The sequence below is a fragment of the Astyanax mexicanus genome, chromosome 13 (assembly GCF_023375975.1).
Source record: "Astyanax mexicanus isolate ESR-SI-001 chromosome 13, AstMex3_surface, whole genome shotgun sequence".
NCBI classification, from domain to species: Eukaryota; Metazoa; Chordata; class Actinopteri; order Characiformes; family Acestrorhamphidae; genus Astyanax; species Astyanax mexicanus.
In genome coordinates, this window is record NC_064420.1 from 43,946,629 (window position 1) to 43,969,896 (window position 23,268).

The 23,268-nt window shown below is 37.1% G+C and overlaps 1 protein-coding gene across 1 annotated transcript; it reads left to right on the forward strand.

The window, feature by feature from the left end:
- Window positions 1–867: 867 nt before the first annotated feature.
- sh3bgrl2 (SH3 domain binding glutamate-rich protein like 2) lies at window positions 868–22,525 on the forward strand. Its single transcript, XM_022676852.2, has 4 exons — window positions 868–1,135; window positions 11,949–12,134; window positions 14,902–14,982; window positions 18,728–22,525. The coding sequence occupies exons 1-4, from the start codon at window positions 1,091–1,093 to the stop codon at window positions 18,740–18,742; spliced, it is 327 nt and encodes a 108-aa protein (XP_022532573.1). The 5' UTR covers window positions 868–1,090; the 3' UTR covers window positions 18,743–22,525.
- Window positions 22,526–23,268: the final 743 nt, after the last annotated feature.

Sequence of the window (23,268 nt, forward strand, 5' to 3'; positions counted from 1 at the left end):
AGAACCGCTTAACCCTAAATAATATATATTTTTTCATTAAAAGCTGAAATGTGTTTCTTACATTTTTATAAACATTTCTTAACCTTAAAAAAAACTTTTATTGCAGTTATGTCCACCTCTGCAGTGCCTTCACAGGTTCAACTTTGCTATAGGTAAATATGATATTTCCATGTACATTTTTATACGCAGATGCTCAAAATATGCAAATCAGTTCATCAATAGTACCACCCCCTCTGGTGGCGTCCATCTATCTGCAACTCACCGCTTTTAGAGGGACACTGTTCAGCCCAATCAGCTCTCCCTTCTGACCCACCCCTAAACCCATACAACACACCTTGCCAAACTACTCCTCTCATTTTAAAGCTTTTTCATATTTGAGCTGAGGGTGGAGTTAGAAGGTTTAGTTACCCTTTAATCACTGATGATATCCTTCATATTCTTATGAAAGCCTATTGTTGATACAATAAGAACATTTAAGAACATACGATAAAATATCAATATATTGTTTAGGTCCTCTAGGTCCAAAAAGTTTTTTTTTTTTTTTATAAATGACGGAATACATGACACAGTTCTGATATGATGTGTTATTGGTGGGTACCATGACGACAAATATGTGTAATAAAAATATTTACGATATTACTATATACTATTAATATTAATATAATTAGTAATAGTTTTATGATAAGTAGTAGTTGTAGTGTGAAGTATGGTATATTTATTGTACTCTTTATGTCTAAATATTAAGTTGCACCATTTATCTATCTGTAGTGTAGGTATGTATCGGAAACTACACTTCCCAGCATGCACCTGTGGGCCGCTCTGGTGAACGGGACACGCGCTGCGAGTTCCCCGCGATTCCTGCTGGGGGAGTGAAGGGCGCTTGAGCTGCGGACTGCATGAGCGCCGTTATTATGGTATAAATACCGGGGGCGCCCCTGTTCACGCGCTATTAAAGCACGCACGACCCAGCGCACGCCCACAGCGAGCGCGCGCGCGCGAGAGAAAGAGAGAAATAGGGACAGTGGGTAGAGAAAGCTATTGAGAGAGAGAGACAGTGGGACAGTGGAAAGAGAGAGAGAGGGGGATTAGGATGGTGATCAGGGTTTATATCGCCTCATCGTCCGGCTCTCTCGCGGTGAGTTACTGTTTTAAACAGTGCATTTATTATATGCATTATATATTACTGTCTTAAACTGTGTGTGTGTTCTGTAGGATGTCCTGCAACAGCAGCAGGTACAGGCTCGTGCAAATCTCTGTGCTATCAGTTGGTAGTATCATCTGTGTGATTAGATGTTGACATAATGTGAGAGGTCATTAATTAAATCTTAAAGTGTCATAAAGAGGGCTAAAATGTGTGTGTAGTTTTTTATGGGTCATATTTGGGCTGAATGATATGGCCAAAATTCATGTCATGATATAGTTTTTAATTTTTGTCAATACAATATCATTACGATACCGATATGAACAGTGTAGTCAGTCATAGTAATAGAGCTGGGTGATATGGTAAAAAATATTAAATCACATAAAAAAAAAAACAGGATACATAGTATATATTGTGTTTTGCTGCACATTCTATATAATTCAATGTCCAGCAGGTCAGTGTTCATTATATTTTTTTATTTTATTATAGCATATTGTATATGATAAGAATATGATAAGAGAATGTATCAATAAGATTAAATATGTATATTTTGTCCAGCTCTAGGTCTAAAATGTTTCTATATAAATTATAAAAAACATAATACAGATCTGATATGATGTGTGACTGGTGGGTCCCATGATGACAAATATGTGTAGTTACAATGTTTATGTTATTATTATATATTAATAATTGTATTATTATTAGTTGTAGTATAAAGGTTAGTACTAGTTGTAGTGGGAAGTAGGATATTTATTATACTATATTTATATATGGCTAAGTATTAAAGGACACACAGGGCAGTCTTAGGGCATTTAAATATAAGCCTATATTGGCACCATGTCAAAAGTAAGGCGTGGGGCAGTGGATCTGTGTTCTATGTAATGATGGAGCTCCATCCAATACTTTTGGATAAGATGTGTTGTTGAGTTGGGGATGACATGGGGTGATGATCATCTAACATTACTGAGCTCACTAATGCTCTTGTCACTGCATTCAGTCAAATTCTCACAGCAATGCTCCAAAATTTAGTAGAAAACATTTCCTGGACAATAGAGAAACAAAAAAGAGGAAGTGTCCCAGTACATTATCCATATATTGTGTTTATTATTAGCAATGTTGTAATATAATTATTGTTGTAATATTATATCATTAAGTAATATAGTTATTATATATTGTACTTACTGTACACTATATGTCCAAATATTTGTGAACACCGTATTTATTGAATGATTTATCTGAGACACTCTGAAGCAGATAAACATAAACATATTTACACTACAATCTAGCCCACATTTTATAAAGCCACCAGTGTTGAGCAGTGGAATTGTGGTCTCTGACAGTATGGAGCTACTTTCAGTAATCTAAACTCTACTGAAAAAGCCTTTTGTTGACAGAACACAGATATTCCAACAATAATACTCTTTGTTTCAGAAGAAACAATAAAGCAGCAGGTGTCCCAATACTTTTGTCCACATAGTGTGGTTATTATTATAATGCAATTCTTCATTATTATTTTTGCAAAATGTATATAGTAACTTTAAATAATAACATTATGAAGATGATCCTAATTTTTATTGTATTATTTTGTCTTATAAAAGGCTTCTTGTAGTGAACAAGAACTAAGCCTTCTAACCATAAAGAACAACCTTGAAAATGAGAAAATAAATGAAAACATTAATCAAAAACAGGAATATAAGCGACATATAAGCTGTGTGTGTGTGTCTTCATTAAATGCCCCTAACCCTGCTGAGCAGCTCTTTACATGCTCCACTGGTCTGTGCTCATGCTCACGGCTCTTCTGCTGCCGTACAGTACAGCGTTTCATTATGTAACCTGAGACCCTCTCCTATAATCCCGCTCACTCTCAGTTAAACAGACATCTCTCTCTGTGTTATCCCTGATTGTGTGATTGTTTGCTGGTCAGTCATGGTTCACAGACTCGTTGTGATCTGGCGTTCAGGCCTACAGTCTTTTCTCTCCACTCCTGTGGATTACTGTGAGCAATAAACAGCGAGGCTGAAGAAAGTGCATGTTTACTGTACAAACTAAGCACTTTCCCAAACCTTCAGCAGCAAATAACACAGGGCCTCGCTCAGCTCAGCTCAGCTCAGCTCACACAGGCTCTCTCCTGCCAGTTAGCCTTCATGATCATTACAAATGTCCCAGTCTGAGACTGGAGAGCGGGGATTATATTCCTTTTCTAGAGCGGAGCGCATTGATTTTTAGACCTCTTAAGACAGAGCTGAGTGGTGAGTGGGAGTGTTTTAGGCTTTAAGTGTTCTGTATGCGTGTGATTATAGAAAGTATGCTTAAATTTAGAGGTTAAAAATATAGTTTTTCATTGTATTTTTGTTCTTTCCCTAATGGCCCCTCCTAAAGCTCATAAAGAAAGATCTCTTCAAAAAGAGCACTTACTCTCCTAACACCTCTAACAAACTAACGATTTCTAACCTCTTTTCCTTCTTTCCCTCCTTTCCTCCTCTATCCCACCATGTCCCCTCAGCCTTCTTTAGGCTCTGCCTTAAAATGTTTTTATCTTGAACTTCAATGTCCTCTATTGCTAATGTACATCATTATTTGTATGTCACTTTAGATAAAAGCATTCGCTAAATGTAATGTACCAAAAATACACAAAATTTGGTATTTAGTGTTGATCAGACAGACTTTTGGTTCACTGACAAGCCAAATCATGGGATAGAAGATCATGGGATAGCAGTATGTAAATTTATCATTAAGAGTCACTGGGAATGGCAAATAAAACATTATGAGGAGATACCTTGTGAGCAAGGTCAAAAACTGACTTATAGGATTGTATATGAATTATAGGAATAGGAGCATGGCACAATAGGTTGAACTTTTAACATTCCTCGATCCACAGAGTGTGGATCAGGTGTACCAGGATTACACAAAAAAGGCATTACCACTCACAGTGGACAGTACGGTGGGTGGTAATGATTATGACTGGCTAGAATTGTCTGTGCTCACAGGCAAGCTACTCAAAATTCACATCCCCACTCATTCAGGAGGCCCCATGCACACATTTCCCACAGGTCAGGGGTTCTTTAGCTTCCATAAAAAGTGATAAAATTATGAGCCACAATACTAGGGAATTGACTTTACGAATAAATAAATAAAACGGTTTGGTTTAGATCCTAGTGTCCGTATATGGTCTGTGGAGTGAGTGGTTCTGAAGCTGTATGTGCTCAGTTCAGCTGTTCTCTCTGGTTATCAGATGGAGGGGTGCATTAACGGGGGCAGCAGTAGTGGCTGAAATGAGTAATGCACTGATTTCCTCTCTGTCCGTATTTCTACAAAACGTGGACTTGTTTAGTCAAGGAGATATTTTTAGACAAGCACGTAAATTCTTTCTCCCTCTCTTTCTCTCTCTCTCTCTCTCTCTCTCTCTCTCTCTCTGCCTCTCTTTCTCTCTCTATGTCTGGATTAAGCAGTACATACATGTATGATTTACAGTAATGAACAAGTGGATCATAGTTTTTTACATTCAACTTTCTTTCTTTCTTTCTATCGCTTTTTCTTTCTCATTCTTTAAATTCATTTTACTTTTTTTCTCTGTATATTTATCTCTCTACAGCAGTCCCTTTATCTCTTTCGGTCTCTTACTCTTTTTGTCAATTTCTCTTTTTGTCTCACTCTTTCTCTATCTCTTTCTTGCTCTCTCTCACTCTATTTCTTTTTGTTTCCTTCTACATAATCTCTTTCCTGCTCTCTTTTCTCTCTCTCTCTCTCTCTCTCTCTCTCTCTCTCTCTCTCTCTCTCTCTCTCCCACACACACACATGCACACTCCTTCGTCTTCTCTTCTTTTTTCACATTTTCTCTCTATACATCTTTTTCTTTCTTAACCCCCTCTCTCTATCTCTATCTATCTTGTTCTGCTCCTTCTCTCTCTCTCTCTCACTCACACACACACACACACACACACCATAATTTGATGAAGGAGGAACTGGTGATTAAGGTGAAGTAATTAGATATGGTGCACACACACTCCAACACTGTAATCAAATCACTATAAATCAGAATCTATCTGCATAGAGGTCAGGCAGGTGGTGTGTGGATGAGTGTGTGTGTGTGTGTGCGGTCTTGCAGCTCTGAGATGTGTGTGTTGTGTTGGGTGTGTTTTGCAGGATGTGTGCAGGATGATGTTCAGAAGAAACAGAGTGTAGGAGTTAGAACAATCCCTGAGCAGAGGCAGCTGTTTATTAACAGTAAAAGAAGAAATAAAGAGAGATGTATATACACTGATTTTGTCATGTTCCATGGATGCTAAAAAACACTGCACTGACCTGTGGGATATTCTGTTAAGTCCTGTATTAAATGAGGAGGTGATTTCTGCCTTTTCTCTGTTTTATTGGAGGATTCTATCCGGACATTGCTGGTCACAATCAATACCACACACTGTTCTGTCCACTGAGAGTGGTAATGCCAAACATGACACTGTGGATTGAGGAATGTTAAATACCCACATAGGTTCAGAAATGGAAAATCCCATCCGTCCCCTTCACTCACAAGATAACACCTCATAATGTATTCAGGTGAAACACAATGATCAATTTGATCGATTTGTTAATAAATCACAGTATATCACATGCTTACAGTATTGCAATAACTCTTAACATATTGAATTGTGATGCCTGTATAAAATACATATTACATTGACATGTTCTTGTGGGTTCTACTTCAGTGACAGTCAGAGAGAGAGAGAGAGAGAGAGAGAGAGAGAGAGATGATAAAGCAGATTATGATCATGTGAGCACAGGTAAAAACTACTCAGTGTCAAACTGTTGAATGCTTCTAATCTCCTAGGCTGACTGTACACTTTCTATATACCAGATAAACACTCACACATACACACATTCACTGACAAAAAGGACTTAACTTGACATTTTTTAGCTATGCCGATTTTCTCACCCACCTGCTCAGCAGAGGCCATCACTAGTAATCACTAGTATCACTAGTAATGCCCAAAAGGGTAAAGACTAGCACATGATTCCTGTGCATTGCCAAGTAGCCATTACGCTCGGAGGAAAGCACAACCACTCAGTTATGATACATCAGCCCTGTACACCTTGTGGTCATTGACATCACCTTAGCCTGCACATTGTCATATTATATATCATACTGTCCACCTGTAATCTTCATTATCTTAGAGATAGAAAATTCATTGACTTAATACACACTTATAACATACACCAATCATATATAACATTAAAATCACCTCTTTGTTTGTATATTTAGCTACTTTTTCAGCTCCACTGATCATGTAGGACACAGTGTAGTTCTATAATTACATACTGTAGTCCTGTAATATGTTTCTCTGCATACTTTATTACCCTCCTTTCACTATGTTCTTTTAAGGTGGTGGATCATTTTCAGCACTGCAGTGACTTTGATGTGGTTGTAGTGTGTTGCACTGTTATAATAATATATATAATATATAATATATAATATATAAGTGGTATTAGACACAATAGTGCTGCTGGAGTTTTTAAACATCCTGGCCAAATAAAGACCAAACTATGATGGCTATATGAGTCTTATTGGTCCATAATATCTTCAAAAAAATCAGGCAGGTCTTTTGGGGATGTTCCTGATGTGCAGTGGTCAGTACTTACTAAACGAACTCCATGAAAGGAAGACCAGGGAACAGGAGTCATGGGCACCTATGGCTTATTGATGTGATTCATAGTTTGGCAGCTGCTAATGTTATGGCTGATCGTGTAAGATAATGGGTTATAAAGCATCTTCTTTTGTTCTGTGCATGGACTGTAGAGGTTACATTATTAATGACGTTCAATGATGTAAAATCAAACTTTTTATTGGATGGTCATAAGTTGCTTGTTGATAGATATGGGTAGCTTAACAGACAACACTCATCATTCATCAAGACTGAATGCCTGATCCAGGTCATGTTTCCTCATAGTCCGTCTGGCCTTTGTTTAGAGATGATGTTGTCTGAGACAAAGAGATTCTCCAGCAGTAATTCAGACAGCAGAATGAGATTATAGTATTTATGATAGGTCCGATGTGGCGATATGAAAAGAAACAGTCTGATATCTGCTGCTGTTGTGTACAGTATTGTTTTTTTCCAGAGAGGAGTTATTAAGAGCAGGTCCAGGGCTGATCTTAACGGTCTGCTCCAGAGCAGCGAATGAAATGGGTTTTTAAAGAGGTCATCTACGATAAGCAGCACAACACTCCATCTTTATCTGCACTCTATTGTTTTACAGATTAAACAATAGCTACATTGTGTGACATGCAGGAGAACACCAGACTTTGTCCTGTACTCTATATTTAATAGAGAGTTATTACACCAACACACACACATTGTCACAAATTCAAGTGGATGCTGTAGACAGATTTGCTTATTATGCTCTACTCATGACCAGCTTGCAAAAACTAAATGTGTGTGTGTGTGTGTGTGTGTGTGTGTGTGTGTGTGTGTGTGTTTGTGTGTCTGTGTGTGGTTACTGTGTAGTTCAGCTAAAACAGTTCTTTTAGCAGTGCCCAGCAACTCTACACTGTCAGTCAACAGAGAGAGACAAAAAGTGACAGAGACAATAAGAAAGAGAGAGAGACAGAGACAGAAAGAGAGAATGACAAAGAAAGAAAGAGAAAGAGAGACAGAGAGGCAGAAAGAGAAAGCGTGAGAGAGACAGAAAGAGAAAGACAGAGAGAAACAGAAAGAAAGAGACAGAGAGAGAGAAAAACAAAAAGAAAGAAAGAGAGAGATGGAAAAAGGGAGACAGAAAGTGTTAGAGAGAGAGACAGGAAAAAAGAGGCGAAAAGAAAGAGACAGAGAGAGACAAAAAAGAAAGACAGAGGGAGACAGAAAGTGAGAGAAAGAGACAGAAAGAAAGACAGAGAGGCAGAACGAGAGTCAAAGAGAGAGATCTATGGAAAAAGAGAGACAGAAAAAAGGATGAGACAGAAAGAGTGAGAGAAAGAGAGAGAAAAGGGACAGAAAGAGATATAGGAAGAGAATAATGGCAAAGAACAAGAGAGACAGACGGAAGGGATAAAATTATATGAGAGAGACAGTGAGGAAGAGAGAGAGGGGGGATGGGTGGGAAAGAGAGACAGAATGAGAGAATGATGGCTAGAGTGAGAGAAAGAACAGAGGCAGAAAAAGAAGTGGGAAAGATAGTAGGAAAGAAAACAAAAGAGAGATTCTCTTTTCACCACTCCCTGCTCTCTCTCTCTCTCTCTCTCTCTCTCTCTCTCTCTCGCTGAAATCTTTTCCAGACATCAACCAGACACACCTCTGCCTCACCCTGTGTATATGTATTTGTTTGTGGGTAGACGTATGTGTGTGTGTGTTTGTTGGTGTGCTTATGTATTTGATTTTGACTCTATATGACACGGGACTGAAATATCTGCATTTAAATACATGTGTATAGAAGTTAATGCCATATTTCTACATAATGCAAGTTAGATGTAGGTGGATAGCATTTCAATTTCTTTCTGAATGCACATTGTGCAGCTTCTTCAGGCTGGAATTTCCATATTGGTGCATTCTAAGAAAAATGGAATATAACTGTATAGGGACATAATTTTTGTTGCACAAAAAAATAAGTAAAAATAGTATTTTATTGTTGCATCTTATTATTATAGACTGCATGTGTGTTGCATCAGAGTTTTAATAACAGTGCATCCAAAAATATATATCAAATCTGCATTCAGCCAGAACAACCATAATGGTATATAGAATATATCTGCATTGAACCAGAATTCCTATAGTGGGGCGTTCCTAAAAAAATAGAATGCATCTGTATTATGTGCAGGAATTCCAATACACACTAAGAAAAATAAATACAGATTTGTATCTAAAAGAGTCAAGTCAAGTCAAGAGGCTTTTATTGTCATTACATCTGAGTACAGGTACACAGTGTGATGAAATTACGTTCCTCCGGAACCATGGTGCAACATAGAACAACAAGCAATAGACAACATAAAGTGCAGGAGTGACGACAGTGCAACATAAAATTATAAAATTATAACACTAAATAACAATAAATACAATAAATACAAAAGACGAGACAATTTAAAGACAGGACAGTGCAGTACCGATACGGTATAATAAAGTGTATAGTGGGGATAAGGTGCAGAGATGTGTGACATACTGTAACATATATAATCACAGCAGTTACTGAGGTAGAGTTTATAGTTTTTAAAAGTGCAGCAAATAAAGTCATGTCAGCCTCTGTGTGCTGACTGGGTGTGTGTGTGGGTGAAGTTCAGTTCTTTGTGAGTGTAAAGGGGGGGGTGGTGTACAGTTTAGTTTTGTGCGAGTGTGTTGGGTGAGTGGTGGGTGGGGTGGGAGTTCAGTTCTGTCTCTGTGCGTTGAGAAGTCTGACTGCCTGGTGGATGAAGCTGTTGCAGAGTCTAGTAGTGGAGGCTCGGATGCTCCTGTATCTTCTGCCGGACGGCATCAGAGCGAAGAGTCCGTGTGAGGGATGGGTGGGGTCGTCCACAATGCTGGTGGCTTTGCGGATGCAGCGTGTGGTGTAGATCTCGGCGATGGAGGGAAGAGAGACTCCGATGATTTTCTCAGCTGTCCGCACTATCCGCTGTAGGGTCTTGCGGTCTGAGGTGTTGCAATTCCCAAACCAGACGGTAATACAGGTGCTCAGGATGCTTTCTACAGTCCCTCTGTAGAACATGGTGAGGATGGGGGGTGGGAGATGTGCTTTCCTCAGTCTCCGCAGGAAGTAGAGGCGCTGCTGGGCTTTCTTGGTTATGGAGCTGGTGTTGAGGGACCAGGTGAGGTTCTCTGCAATGTGAACACCGAGGAACTTGGTGTTATCCACAATTTCCACAGCAGAGCCGTTGATGTTCAGCGGGTGGTGGACACCTGGAGCTCTCCTGAAGTCAACAACCATCTTCTTGGTTTTATCCACGTTAAGAGATAGGTTGTTGGTTCTGCACCAGTCCGTCAGCCACTGCACCTCCTCTCTGTATGCTGACTCGTCGTTCTTGCTGATGAGGCCAACTACAGTTGTGTCATCAGCGAACTTGATGATGTGGTTTGAGCTGTACTTTGCAGTACAGTCATGAGTCAGCAGAGTGAACAGCAGTGGGCTGAGCACACAGCCCTGGGGGGCGCCGGTGCTCAGTATGGTGGTGCTGGAGGTGTTGTTTCCAATCCTGACTGATTGTGGTCTCTCAGTCAGGAAGTCTAAAACCCAGTTGCAGAGGGAGGAGTTCAGGCCCAGCAAGCTCAGTTTTCCGATCAGATGCTGAGGGATGATGGTGTTGAATGCTGAACTGAAGTCGATGAACAGCATTCGAACATAGCAGTCTTTGTTGTCCAGGTGGGTGAAAGCCAGGTGGAGCGCAGTAGAGATGGCATCGTCTGTTGATCTGTTTGGACGATACGCAGTAAAGATTATTAAGATTATAAACATTATCATCAACTAAATATGGCTCAAAAACTTGATGATCCAAAATGGTCTGGCTTTCAAATAAAAATGTGCAATTAAAATATATATATAGTTTATTAGCACAGTGATACAGAATACTGAATGTACCTTTTGGCTGGTTAAATGGTACAAATTTGTACTTATTGCTGTTAGAAATTACTTTGTACTTCAGAGGGAACAAATCTGACCCTGTAAAGACCAGTATTGTACCTTTGAGGGTACAATTATGAAGAGTGTACCTTTGAGTACAAAAAAGTACTCATATCATACCTCTGTTTTTTAGAGTGTATAAGTGCATAATAAAATACTGGTATATATGTATGCATCCGACCCGAATTCCCATATCAATGCATCTTAAATTATAGAAGGGTATCTACATTGGGCCAGTTTTCATATCTTTACATTCTAGTTGTAGAATATATCTGCTTCAGAAGATTTGTATTGCTATCTGTGTCTGAATTTCCAGATAAGAGGATCCAAACTCACAGCATGTTTGATTTGCTGTTCTATAGCAGTTAATTCCCATATCAGTGCATCACTAGTGATAACAGCACTCAGAAATCGCAACACCAGGAGAGGAGATTATCAGAAGAGTAGATTAAATGCAGCAGTAGCTTTTTTTTTTACCTCTGCATTTAAACAGTGTACCGTCATTTCAATTATATTAAAATCCTATGCACAGACATCATGGGATGTCAAAAATCATGGGATAGCAGTGTGTAAATTGGTTCGATTGGGGTCTAATGATCATGACTGGCAGCTTCTGGCTACAATTGTCTGTGCAAACAGAAACCACATCCATATTCAATGCAGAATATTTCCAGGGAGTTCTTTAACATCCATGGAATAGGGCAAAAGCTGTAGGGTATGATTCCAATTCTTGATCCATGACTTTTGGCATGTTTTTGGTCTGTGCAGCAACATACTTTACTTTGCCAATAGAAGCTGTACTGCAGCAGGAATTGATCCCACTTAAGAGATTTCTTTACAGCTCTTATTCTGGTATTGTAATATCATTGCTACCCCCATGGACATGGACATTAACTATCTTGGTAGTAGGTGTGTGTGAACACAGAGTGGTCATTGTGTTAGTGTGTGTGTGTGTGTGTGTGTGTGTGTATCTTTGTGCATAGTCCAGCTGCATCCTGTCCATTTTACCCTTATTAAGTCCTTATAAGGGGTTAATATCTTTTTATCTCTAATGATAATCAAATGATCTCCCCCTGATCATCAGCTGTCTGGTGCATGTGTCCAAATATATTTTTTCATATAGCATATTTAATGCAAGTATCATTCAACATTAAAGCATTTTACCATTAATTTGAATGTATTTGACATTATATTTAGACAACTTTATGTTGCTTCTCAGGTGAAAAAGAATCAGCAGGCTGTGGTGGGCTTTCTAGAGGCAAACCGGATCAGTTTTGAGGAAGTGGACATCACCATGCTGGAGGAGCAGAGACTGTGGATGTACCAGAACATTCCAGAAGAGAAAAGACCAGAGAAGGGCAACCCACTGCCCCCTCAGATCTTTAACGAAACAGTTTACTGCGGGGTGAGTGTGTCTAATACAGGCACCTAAACACACAATCAATAAACCTGATAAACTGCTTGTCATTGCTGCCATGTCACAACTCAAAACAACTATGGCACTAAAAAATGGACACTAAAAGTCATATTCATATACATTATACAGGGTTTGTATGGAACGTGAACATAGCACGTTTCAGTCCTGGATACATTTTGGAAAAATAAAAACACCCATAAAGTTTTGGAAAAGTCATGGAAATTCTTGAATTCTTTCTTTCTGTTTATTCACTGAGAAAAGCTGTTTTGGTTCTAAAAAATCATTTAATAATTTACTTTAAATTAGCTAGGTGGCTGCATGGTTCTTACTCTGACTGGAGTTTTAGCTGCACTAACTCTAAATTCACACAGAGAGAAAAATGAAAATTTTATGCTGTCTATCTTCATTCAGACAAATGTAAGACATACGTGTGCAGAAATGTTATTTAGCTAGTAAAATGTGATATTTTATTTTTTAATACAGTTTAGATTTAGTTTTTAAGAGAAAGACAAGTTTTTACAGACTTTTTTTTTTGTTTTATTGTCCACACTGCAAAAACATTAATCTTAGCAAGTGAAATTATCTCATTTCAAGGCAATACATCTTATTATTTTTTCTCTGATAATTTTTTTTGTCTTACTAAGCATCTTAAGTGTAAGATTGTTTAGAAATATAATCTTATTCAGACTCACTTAAAATTATCACCTTATTTTAAGTAATTTGAATTCAAAATAAGCTCAAAAAGATACTAGTCAGGTTATTTTGATTCTTCTGTACAAATTTAAGCCAAGAAATAAGATATGAAATTTGATAAGATTTTAAAAAATCTTACCAAGAAAGATTTACTCACCCCTTTGGCAGATTTACATATATTTACATATATTTTGTCTAGGTTTTGCCAATGGATTTTTTGCAGTGCATGTCTGTATTGATGTTTAAAAGATTATGATCATGAGAGTTTGCAGCGAAGGCATGGAAACGTCATGAAAAATTCATGGAAATGTATTGGTTAAAAGGTGTATAAACGGTGATTATAATTTACATTATAGATGATTACATTATAGATTTCCTCTTAAATTTAAAGTAACCAGTTGAGAAATATAGGACATATATGATTAATTAGTTCTGTTCGGATTTATAAATGACAGAGAATGTGAACAAAGCATCAAAGAGTGTGGCTCACAACTCAGACTAGATAACAGCCTAAATAAAGGAGACAGCCAGAAGGTAACATAGACACAGGGGAACAATGAAACATTTCCATCCATCTGCTTCACCACCCACAAACCTGAGTGATCACATACTTTCAACTAAAATATCACAATTATATGCTATAATGCTAGAAATCATTTATTTATTTCTGAGAAAGAGAATAAACATCTCTATGGTACATTTGTTTATTCTGCTTTTGTTGAAGTAACTGTCTCTACTGTGCAGCATTGCTGTGTGGATTTGATTGGAATTTGATTGGATTAGCAATTACATTATTTAGTCAGGACATACCTGATGATTCTTTATTGGACTTGATCTGACTGGAGACTTTTTAAAGATCAATATATGGTGGTTTATTGACGTTAGAGCTTCAGCTAGCATGTCTTCTTTTGCTTATTCAGTACTGCCTGATCTCAGTCTTTCTGGCAAATATTTGTATCAGAGATTTTCCACTAATACTCTCTGTGCTGGATTTCCACTGTTTTTAGTCAGTGATATACTAGTGTGTTTTTTGCGACCCAATCACATGATCACACATGGTATTTCCTTCCTGAATTTGTGGTGTAAATTTTCCAACCTCTGTTTTGACCAGCCTGTCAGTTTTGATTAGTTTTTGCACTTACACAAACACCACATATATATAAGTTTCCAGTTATTCTTTATGCTTGTTTTAGGACACTATATGTTGGAATATTTGTGGACACTTCTTCTAATGAATGCATTCAGTTTATTTATTGCTGTTACTTGAGTGAGCAAGTGTCCCAAAACTTTTGTCCATACATAGAATGATAATGAGATACAGTCTCAGAGATTTTAGTGTGAATGCATTTTATTTAGCAGTGTGTTGATGGATAAGCCTTCGCTGGATTAATGATAAGTATAATAGTGTATGTAGGAGAGCCTGTAGGAGAGCCTTTTCCCCCCAACAGTAATCTTTATATCAAACTCTGACCTGGGATTTAGAGCCTTCTGTTCACGTGGGTCTGTGTGTGTGTATAATGTTGTTTTGTGTGTGTGTGTGTGTGTGTGTGTGTATGAATGACCAGTGGTAGCATTAGTTGGATTTTACATTGCATAGCCTGCTATTATAATCTCAGTGTAATTTCTAGAGCCCAACGTCTCATTTCATGCACTGTACAAAAAGATTTAAAACTAATATGGCATCTCCAATGTCAGTCAGGATGGATATGCCCATCCCTACTTGCCTAATTTGGGTTGGATACCCGAGACTGTTGGGCCCTTGAGCAAGGCCCTTAACAGTCACTGCTACCGGGTGCCACAGCAATGGCTGCCCACCACTCCGGGCACGTGTTCTCACAAAAACACTGCGTGTGTCTTCTGAGTGTACTCACTCACTGCACAATGAGGACAAATTTCATCCGTGGCCAGCACACAAGTATAGTTAATATTATTGTCTTGTCTTGTCTTAACCTATGGTATGTGTCACTATCCGAATAATAACATAAAAACAGTAGAAGGATTAGACTAGGACATGAAATATCTTTGGTTTCATATTACATATATTTATGTATTTTTCCTTCAGGATTATGAAGACTTCTTCCAGTCTAAAGAAACCAACACAGTGTTTTCATTCCTCCGCCTCAACTCCCAACCTTCAGTGAAGGTACAGACACACAACACACAACCAGACACCAGGATTACATTACATTACATTTACAGTGTTTAGCTGATGCTAAATTTTTTAATTGAATGCTCTCTACTGAAAAAAAAGTAGATTAAAGTATACTAAGCATTATTATGCTATAGTGCACTAAAGTGTTCTTGTAGCCAGATTATTAATCAGAGTATTTAAAGAAGGCTAAAATGGAACATTTGTTTTGTCATTATTATACCTTATCTGTATAAAAATAGTATAAAAGTTACTTACTTACTTACTTACTCACTTAAATTGTGTACGTAAGTGTACTTAACTGTCGTAATATACCATACTACAATAGTATATTTACTTTCATTTTAATTTACTTTCTAAAAAGTTACATGATACATTGTACTTTAAGTGAACTACTGTAACAATTGTTTTTAACATGCTTTGCTAAACATTCACAAAAGTATATCTGGAAATAAGTATTGTAGAAGTATATTAAATTACATTGAACTAACTTTATGATTAAAGTTAACTTTCAAACATTTGATAAAAGCATAATATTAATGTACTTTTAATATATTTTAAGTAAGTACATTAATCTGGTAGTATATTTACAGCATACTTAGACATTTCTCAATAGTACAATCAAGTATATTTTTTGTTCACCAAATTAAGCATATTTATGGCTAGCAACCCTCAAAAGAGAACAAAGATGATGATTTATTTATTTGTGTTATCAAAAACATGAAAAAGAGGGCAAACACATTTTCCCGCCCTTGTATGATGAGGAATCAAAAATATGCAAATTAACCTCTAACCAGTCAGTGTTTTTTATTGTGTGCTGTGACATCTTAAACTTTTATTAATTCCTACTTATTAATGTTCTACAGAAATTCCACACACATCATGTCTTCTATATTGGCCATGTCTGTGTTTAACCCTTGTGTGGTGTTCGGGTCTGTGGGACCCGTTTTCAATTTTAATCAAATGATACTAAAAGAATATTTTTATTCAAACTCATTGGCATTGGCTCATTTTTTGTGAAAAACATATATCAAAACACATTTTTGATAAACACACACTGTACACCACCCCTCCCCCCCCCCCCCCCCCCCCCCCCACACACATCTATATTACATACAGTCTGTTTGGCCAAGGGCTAATAAACATTGCTTCATTTGTAAATTTGAAACTAAACAAATTTTCTACTCATATCTTGAGTTTAATTCATTTTCTTTTACATTTTATTAAAAAACTAATAAAAAAAGAGTAGCACTTTTTGAAAGAAATGTAACATAAGAAAGGTAAAGGGCAAATATTAACCATGTAAGCTGTTTATATTGCTTGAAATTTAGGTGAAGCAAGCATGTGTAAAGCATTTTAATGTAAAATTGCTTAATTTTGCTGAATTAAATACAAGTAACAAAGTAAACGAGTAACAAAAATATGAACACCACACAAGGGTTAAGGGACTTATTTCTTTCTGATTCAGCAGAAGCACAAAATACTGAAAAAGCAATCTGATAATAAATGGAAAATGAATCAGTATGCTTGATATGCTGAACGACAGATTTGAAACTCGGTGGCTAATAATAATTTGTGCTGTCATAGCGAATGTCAGCTGACATCATATGAAAAGGCAATTATCAGCAGAATTTAATTTCCCATAATGCATGCATGCAGCCAGGCTCTGAGCTTGGGAATAATCTGATTATCCGTCCTGGGAGAAATGTAAAGCCACACAGAGCACCAGCATCATTCAACTAGCCGGTGTGACACGGTAGATCCAGTATTGCATTTTACAAGATATGTTTGACTCCAGACATTCTGTACACACAGATGGCTTATGAGGATATGACAGCAAATAATACATGGTAGATAGATATCATAGAGAACTAAAAGATACAGTTAAAACAGTTACTGTATCAAAATGAAAAGCTCACTTAATACTAGTTAGAGTTTAATTTGTCAAGCCCTGCCATTAAAGGCAACACATGTGGCCACAAGACATCCCACACATATCTGTGTAACAATTTGTTTTAACGCTCCTGTTATGTTATAAGTCAAATCGACCCGTTTTCAAGTTAAAAAGTTTGAAGATCTAGGAAAAATAGTTAAAAGTTTTTTTTCCGGTCTGAAACTTTTTCTGCTTGCCTTTATTAGTGTAATCAACATATAATATGAAAATGGATCATCTCAGATATTCGCAACCACTCCCTGCAAAAATGCAATCTAAATGTCACGCAGGAAGGTGAGAAGATGGACGTAATTGCAGTATTTAAATTTAATATAAAGAAACAAGATAAAGAAAAACAAAACAGCAACACTGGAAATGCAGAATACTCAAAAAATAAACTGGGAAACCAAATAACTAAGACTAGAACAAAAACTCAATCAAATCTTTTAATGAAAAACAAACCTGCCGCATACACAGCAAAGTATCACACAAAATACTCCACACTGAACACTGAAACAGAGGGGCTTAAATACACAAGGAGGGTGAGGAACACCTGGGCCAGGAAAACGAGAGGCGGGGTTACAAACAAGACACTAGGTGAGATCACTAATGGCTAGGGTAGAGACAGGACAATAAAAAAACAATGCCATGTGCTTAAGAAAAAAACATGGCTGGGAAAACAGACAGAAAAACAGAGGGCAGAAGCACATAGAACCAAAAGAGGAAAAAACACAGGACAGACACAGGTTAAGGTGTGACACTAAAACAACATTGTAATTTTATGTTTCAGTGTTATGCAAACCTACTGTGTTTTATTTGTTATAATAAAGTAGTAAAACATTAAAAAAAGTTTTACTGAAAACAAGTGAGTTATCCTAATTGAGCCATTAGCTGGTAAAGGTAAAGAACACCATTGCACTAAATATTGATAGAATCATTAGCAATGGAGTTTAAAATGAAATATTCACACTGTTTGATAGTTTTTTTTTGTTTGTTTTAGACATCTTTTGGATAATTAAACATGCACCAGGTCAAATTCACCTGGAAACACAATTGCTCTATCATTTTCCAGACAAATGAACATAGCAGGAGGGTTAAGGAAAAGCAAATTAGGGGTCTTTTAATGTTTTGTTACTCAGTAAATTCAGTATCTGACAGTTCTAAATGATTTATTGACTATGCATTAGTATTATGACTCTAAGTAACACATAATCTGAGGCCTGTTGTGTGAAAACCATTAATAATTATAGGATGACCCTCCCTATTCATCCTTCACTCAGATACTCTGGTGCTAGTCAGCATGATGAGACAGAACAGACAATTAGTGTTCTCCTCTAAACATGTTGAACTACGCAGTGGTGTAGGGTTAGCATCAGTTCAAAAAAATGGTTCAGCAAATGTAGCATATTCTATACTCTTTAATTCTTTAAATCTCTGACGTCTTCTCCATATTCAGGTAATTTTCCATTTTAAGTTGCTTTTACATTTATAGAGTGCAAATGTCACTGAATAATTAATAATTTAACATATTTTAAAACCTTGTTATATGTCCAAATGTTGCACCCACTGCTGACACAGATGTGAAAATACACAAATACAGCTTGTCCAATCCCTGTAGAGAAGTACTGCCAATAGAATACAACTCTCTCTAAGAGCAGATAATAAACATGTACTTATTGATTGGGGTGTGGGCTTAAGGTGTACACCTGGATTGATGTACGTATTTAGAGATGGGAAGAGTACCAGAATCGTTCTTAATAATAAAAAAAAAAAGATCAATCTCTAAAAACTTTGACTCTTCTGCAGGATTCTGAATCCTAGGTTGGGTAGGGAACATTCCCTGCAGAAGCACTGGACTGAAGCACTGTGTCGCTGTTTTGTGATGTATCTTTCTGCCCGAGAGCGTGACGCCTTCACTGCCAGCCATGCTTTTGCCAAATCCCCAAAACCTGCTGCCCACCAGCCGTGAATCATTACTCTCAGTGGACTACAGAGACCTCTCCTGGCCTGTGATGTTTATATCTGATTATATTGTTGTTGTTCCTGATGTTTTTTAATTTTTTGTTTGTATTGTTGCATGACCTGCTATTTCTGTGACGATCAAACTGATACTTCCTGTGTTTGGTATACCGATGTACCACTTTCTGGCTCTATCTGGTGTATTATGATCCATGTAAGCTGTTTGAAAGCATCTATATACAAGAGTATATACATGTATATGTGTACTGTACTTAGTAGCAGGTAATTCCTTGTGTTTTCTATCTAACGACTAACTAAAATGGATCAAATTCAAGAATTAGAGATGCCCAACAGTCTCCCCACATTCTTACACTGCAACTGTTGCAACGTTGGACAAACTTTGCAGAACTGGCACAAATCCTACTTATATATGGACAGAACTATTGGGACGCCTGCTTAACCCTTGTCTGGTGTTCGGGTCTGTGGGACCCGTTTTCATTTTTCATCAAATGATACTAAAAAAATATTTTTTCTAACTCAAACTCATTGGCATTGGCTCATTTTTTGTGAAAAACATTTATCAAAACACATTTTCGATAAACACACACTGTACTCCCCCCCCCCACACACATTTATATTACATACAGTATGTTTGGCCAAGGGTTAATAAACATTGCTTCATTTGTAAATTTGAAACTAAACAAATTTTCTACTCATATCTTGAGTTAAATTCATTTTCTTTTACATTTTATTAAAAAAACTAATAAAAAAAGAGTAGCACTTTTTGAAAGAAATGTAACATGAGAAAGGTAAAGGGCAAATATTAACCATGTAAGCTGTTTATATTGCTTGCAATTTAGGTGACGCAAGCATGTGTAAAGCATTTTAATGTAAAATTGCTTAATTTTGCTGAATTAAATACAAGTAACAAAGTAAACGAGTAACAAAAATATGAACACCACACAATGGTTAATCATTGTTTCTATTGAAATCAATGGTATTAAAATAGTTTTGTCTAAGAAAATAATCCAGCAAAGCATAGGGTAGCTTTTAAAGTATAAACTCTTGTATATAATGGCTCACAGGCAAAACCTGATTTTATTTTCTATTAAACTAAATGGGAATTTCAAAGCAATGCTCTGTAGAAGCTTGTTCAACCTGGCAAATGTTGCTTGAAAGAATGCAGCTGTGGGCGGAGTATTGACAGGTCAGTGTGTGTGTGTGTATGAATGATGGTCAGTGAGAGATAGCTGAAACTCCTCTGTGGAATAAGGAAAGGCATTGGATGGAGGTAATGCGGGAAGCAGAGATGGCTCCTGACGTAGTGTTGTCCTTTATAAAGCTTTGAAGTCTGATGTTGTTCAGGCCAGAGGGCCAGGGCATGATCCTGCACAGGAAACACAGAATCAGATCAAAATATGCATGCACTGACCTCGCCTCTCTGTTTCCACTGCCTGCAAAACTTCGGTCAGGGACCATCACAGCTCCCCAAACTATACTGTTTTTCTGTTTGGACAGACCACATTGGGCTCACAAAGGATCAGGGGTCACATTTACAAAAACATTCCCAGTTTTTGAGATAAGTCTAAATCAATTGCCTAAATTAGTGGCTTCAATTAAAAATCAACATCAACAGTATTCTGTGATTATTAATCACATTAATCACACTGTACTTCTTTGCATTCTTTACTTTAGTGAGGAGTAAAAAAAAACCAAATAAATATGTAATATAGTATGCATTTCAGGCTTATTAAATTAGAATATCTTAATCTGCTGAATAAACATTTCAGGGAGAGTGTTAGCATTAAACACAACAAAGCTCAGACACAGAAGCCTTAATGGAGCTCAAACTTCTGGAGAGAAGCAGAAGAATGAAGAAGGGGACAGAGGAGATTTAGTCCACATTTAAACTTCAACCAAAATTCATCTACCTTTTGAACTCAGGAGGGACGCTGTGTTTATACAGAAATAAAACCACTAATGCCTCATCAGGCTCTGTAAAAAGAGGGACTCGTGGGAGAAATTTGTGACCAAACCTGATAAAATGATTCATTCGCATTTAAAAATTCATACATTAAATCATCCAGAATGATTGCATGAATTTATGTGTTAATATTGACAGCACTGTTCTGAATCAGATTCATAATGTGTTTTTAACTGCAGTATTATACACAGCTCTGCTCTTGTAAAGATGACCAATCACAAATAAGAAAACTCTAACAAACGTCAGAAAATCTGCTTTTGAATCGTTCTCACCAACTGTCCTTAAAAAGACATTTTTAATTAAAATCAACCTTTAAATGAGTTTTACAAAGGTTTTGATATTCACCATTCGCTCAAGCAAATCTTAAGCATTTTCTTTAGAGGCTCTTTGTGGTTTTCTTATAGAGCTGCTCCTACTGTAAACTTGTATTCTGCATTTTACAGCTTATCACAAACAATGCAAAACATTTTCCTATACCTAATTTATAATTGTCCAAATTAAATTTGTAAAATGAAAAAAAAAAAAAAAAAACGTAATTCAATGAATTGCTTAACAAATGTATTCCTAACAAATAGTGTACTTTTCCTAGAGAGAAAAACTTCTTGTATCCAAGATCCTGTGTTGATTCTTTCTCCCAGCTTTGCTATGAACACTGCCTTTTCCTCTTCTTCTGAATCTTCTGAATAATATGTAAATGTAGAATTCTGTTTGTGAATTATCTTCATGTTGTTGTTTATGTGAACTCTTCTATGTCTTTCTCTGACCCATCTTTAACCCAGCATCAACATGTGAACAGCACACGCATGTAATATTGTGTATACTGTACCTCAGTTCATGCTGCCTGCCATCAGCGGCCGGAGCCCGAGAGAGCACCGGGAGGGTAGATTCGTTTATCAGCTACAGAGATTCTATTCTATTTACCGTAATTATCTACAGGGACTAGACAAACTGTGTGTGTGCATCTGCATTTGCACATCTGTGTCTGCAGTAGGAGTGGTGTCCACCAACATTTGGACATACGGTGTGCATTAATGGAAATATGTCTGTTAATATATATATATGGACTATTGTTCACATGTTAATGCTAGTTTCTGAAGGGTCAGCCTCTCTCTCTCTCTCTCTCTCTCTCCTCACTGCCTCGATTAGACTCTCTCAGGTGTATGCACTATAGCATGTTTGATGTAGCACACTGTGATGCCTAAAGACAATGAAACTCTTCTTTATCAACAAGAGAATACTGTATATCCTACCGCTAAACTGCTTTATGTACTGTACCTATGTGAGATATATTATGTAATGTTTACTCTGCTTAACCTCCACACACACACACACTCTTTTTCCCTGTCTCTGTCTATTCCATGACTCTCCCACCCCCTCCTCTCTTTCATTAAATGATTCCACATGAATGATTTCTATATTAATACATTAACACACTCACTCACACACTGCTCTTCAGCCACTGCTCAGTCTTCCTTCCTTTCCCACACACATACACACACACACACACACACACACACACACACCCTCGTGTACACACAAAAGCCTACTGAAGCACTCCTCTGTCTCAGCTGTAGATGACGTATGTTCAAGTTTACTATTGTCTATTTTTCACACTAAATCTATATGACCCTAATAAAGATCAATGATTTATAATAAAGTGATATACTTGTGAATTCTTGACGAAAAAAATGGGTGATGGATGGAATAACCCTGTTGAAACTATAATATTGTTTATAAAAGCTGTGTATACAACCACAATCAGCCATAACATTAAAACCATAAAAATAATAATAATAAAATAATGCCTCCAAAACAGCCCCACATGAGCTCTGAATGTATTCTGTGGTACTAAGGCCTTAGGAAAAGATGCTTTAAAGGAGAAATCCAGTGTAAAATGAACTTGGATTGTATTGAAACACGATAACAAGTTTGACCTTTTGTTAAAAAGCCCCCACCCCCATTACTCACCCCCAGCTTTCTGAAATACAATGTTTTAGCTTCTTTAGATTCTACCAACAGGCTCACAATGCTAGTGATAGGGGCACAGCATTGCCCATGCAAAGGAATCAATATTTTTACACCATTAACAAGATCAAAGTAGTAACCACACTTCATTGGTAGATTGGTAGAGGGCCCTGACGTTTAAAACGAGACACTGAGAGCTTTAAAAGTGCACAGATAGTTTATTAAAACACGGTTTATACAGACAGTACATTGAAGTAGTTCTCCTGGCGCCAACTACATAAAATGAAGTCACATTAATTTGACTGATGAGCACGAAATTCAAGTAATTTCTGTTTATATTGGTACTGTCATTCCCCTTTTTAATCCCCCGATCATACCTAACTAGTTCACTCTCACTCTCACTTTTATATTGCACTATTACTTTGTTTCTCTTGTCTCA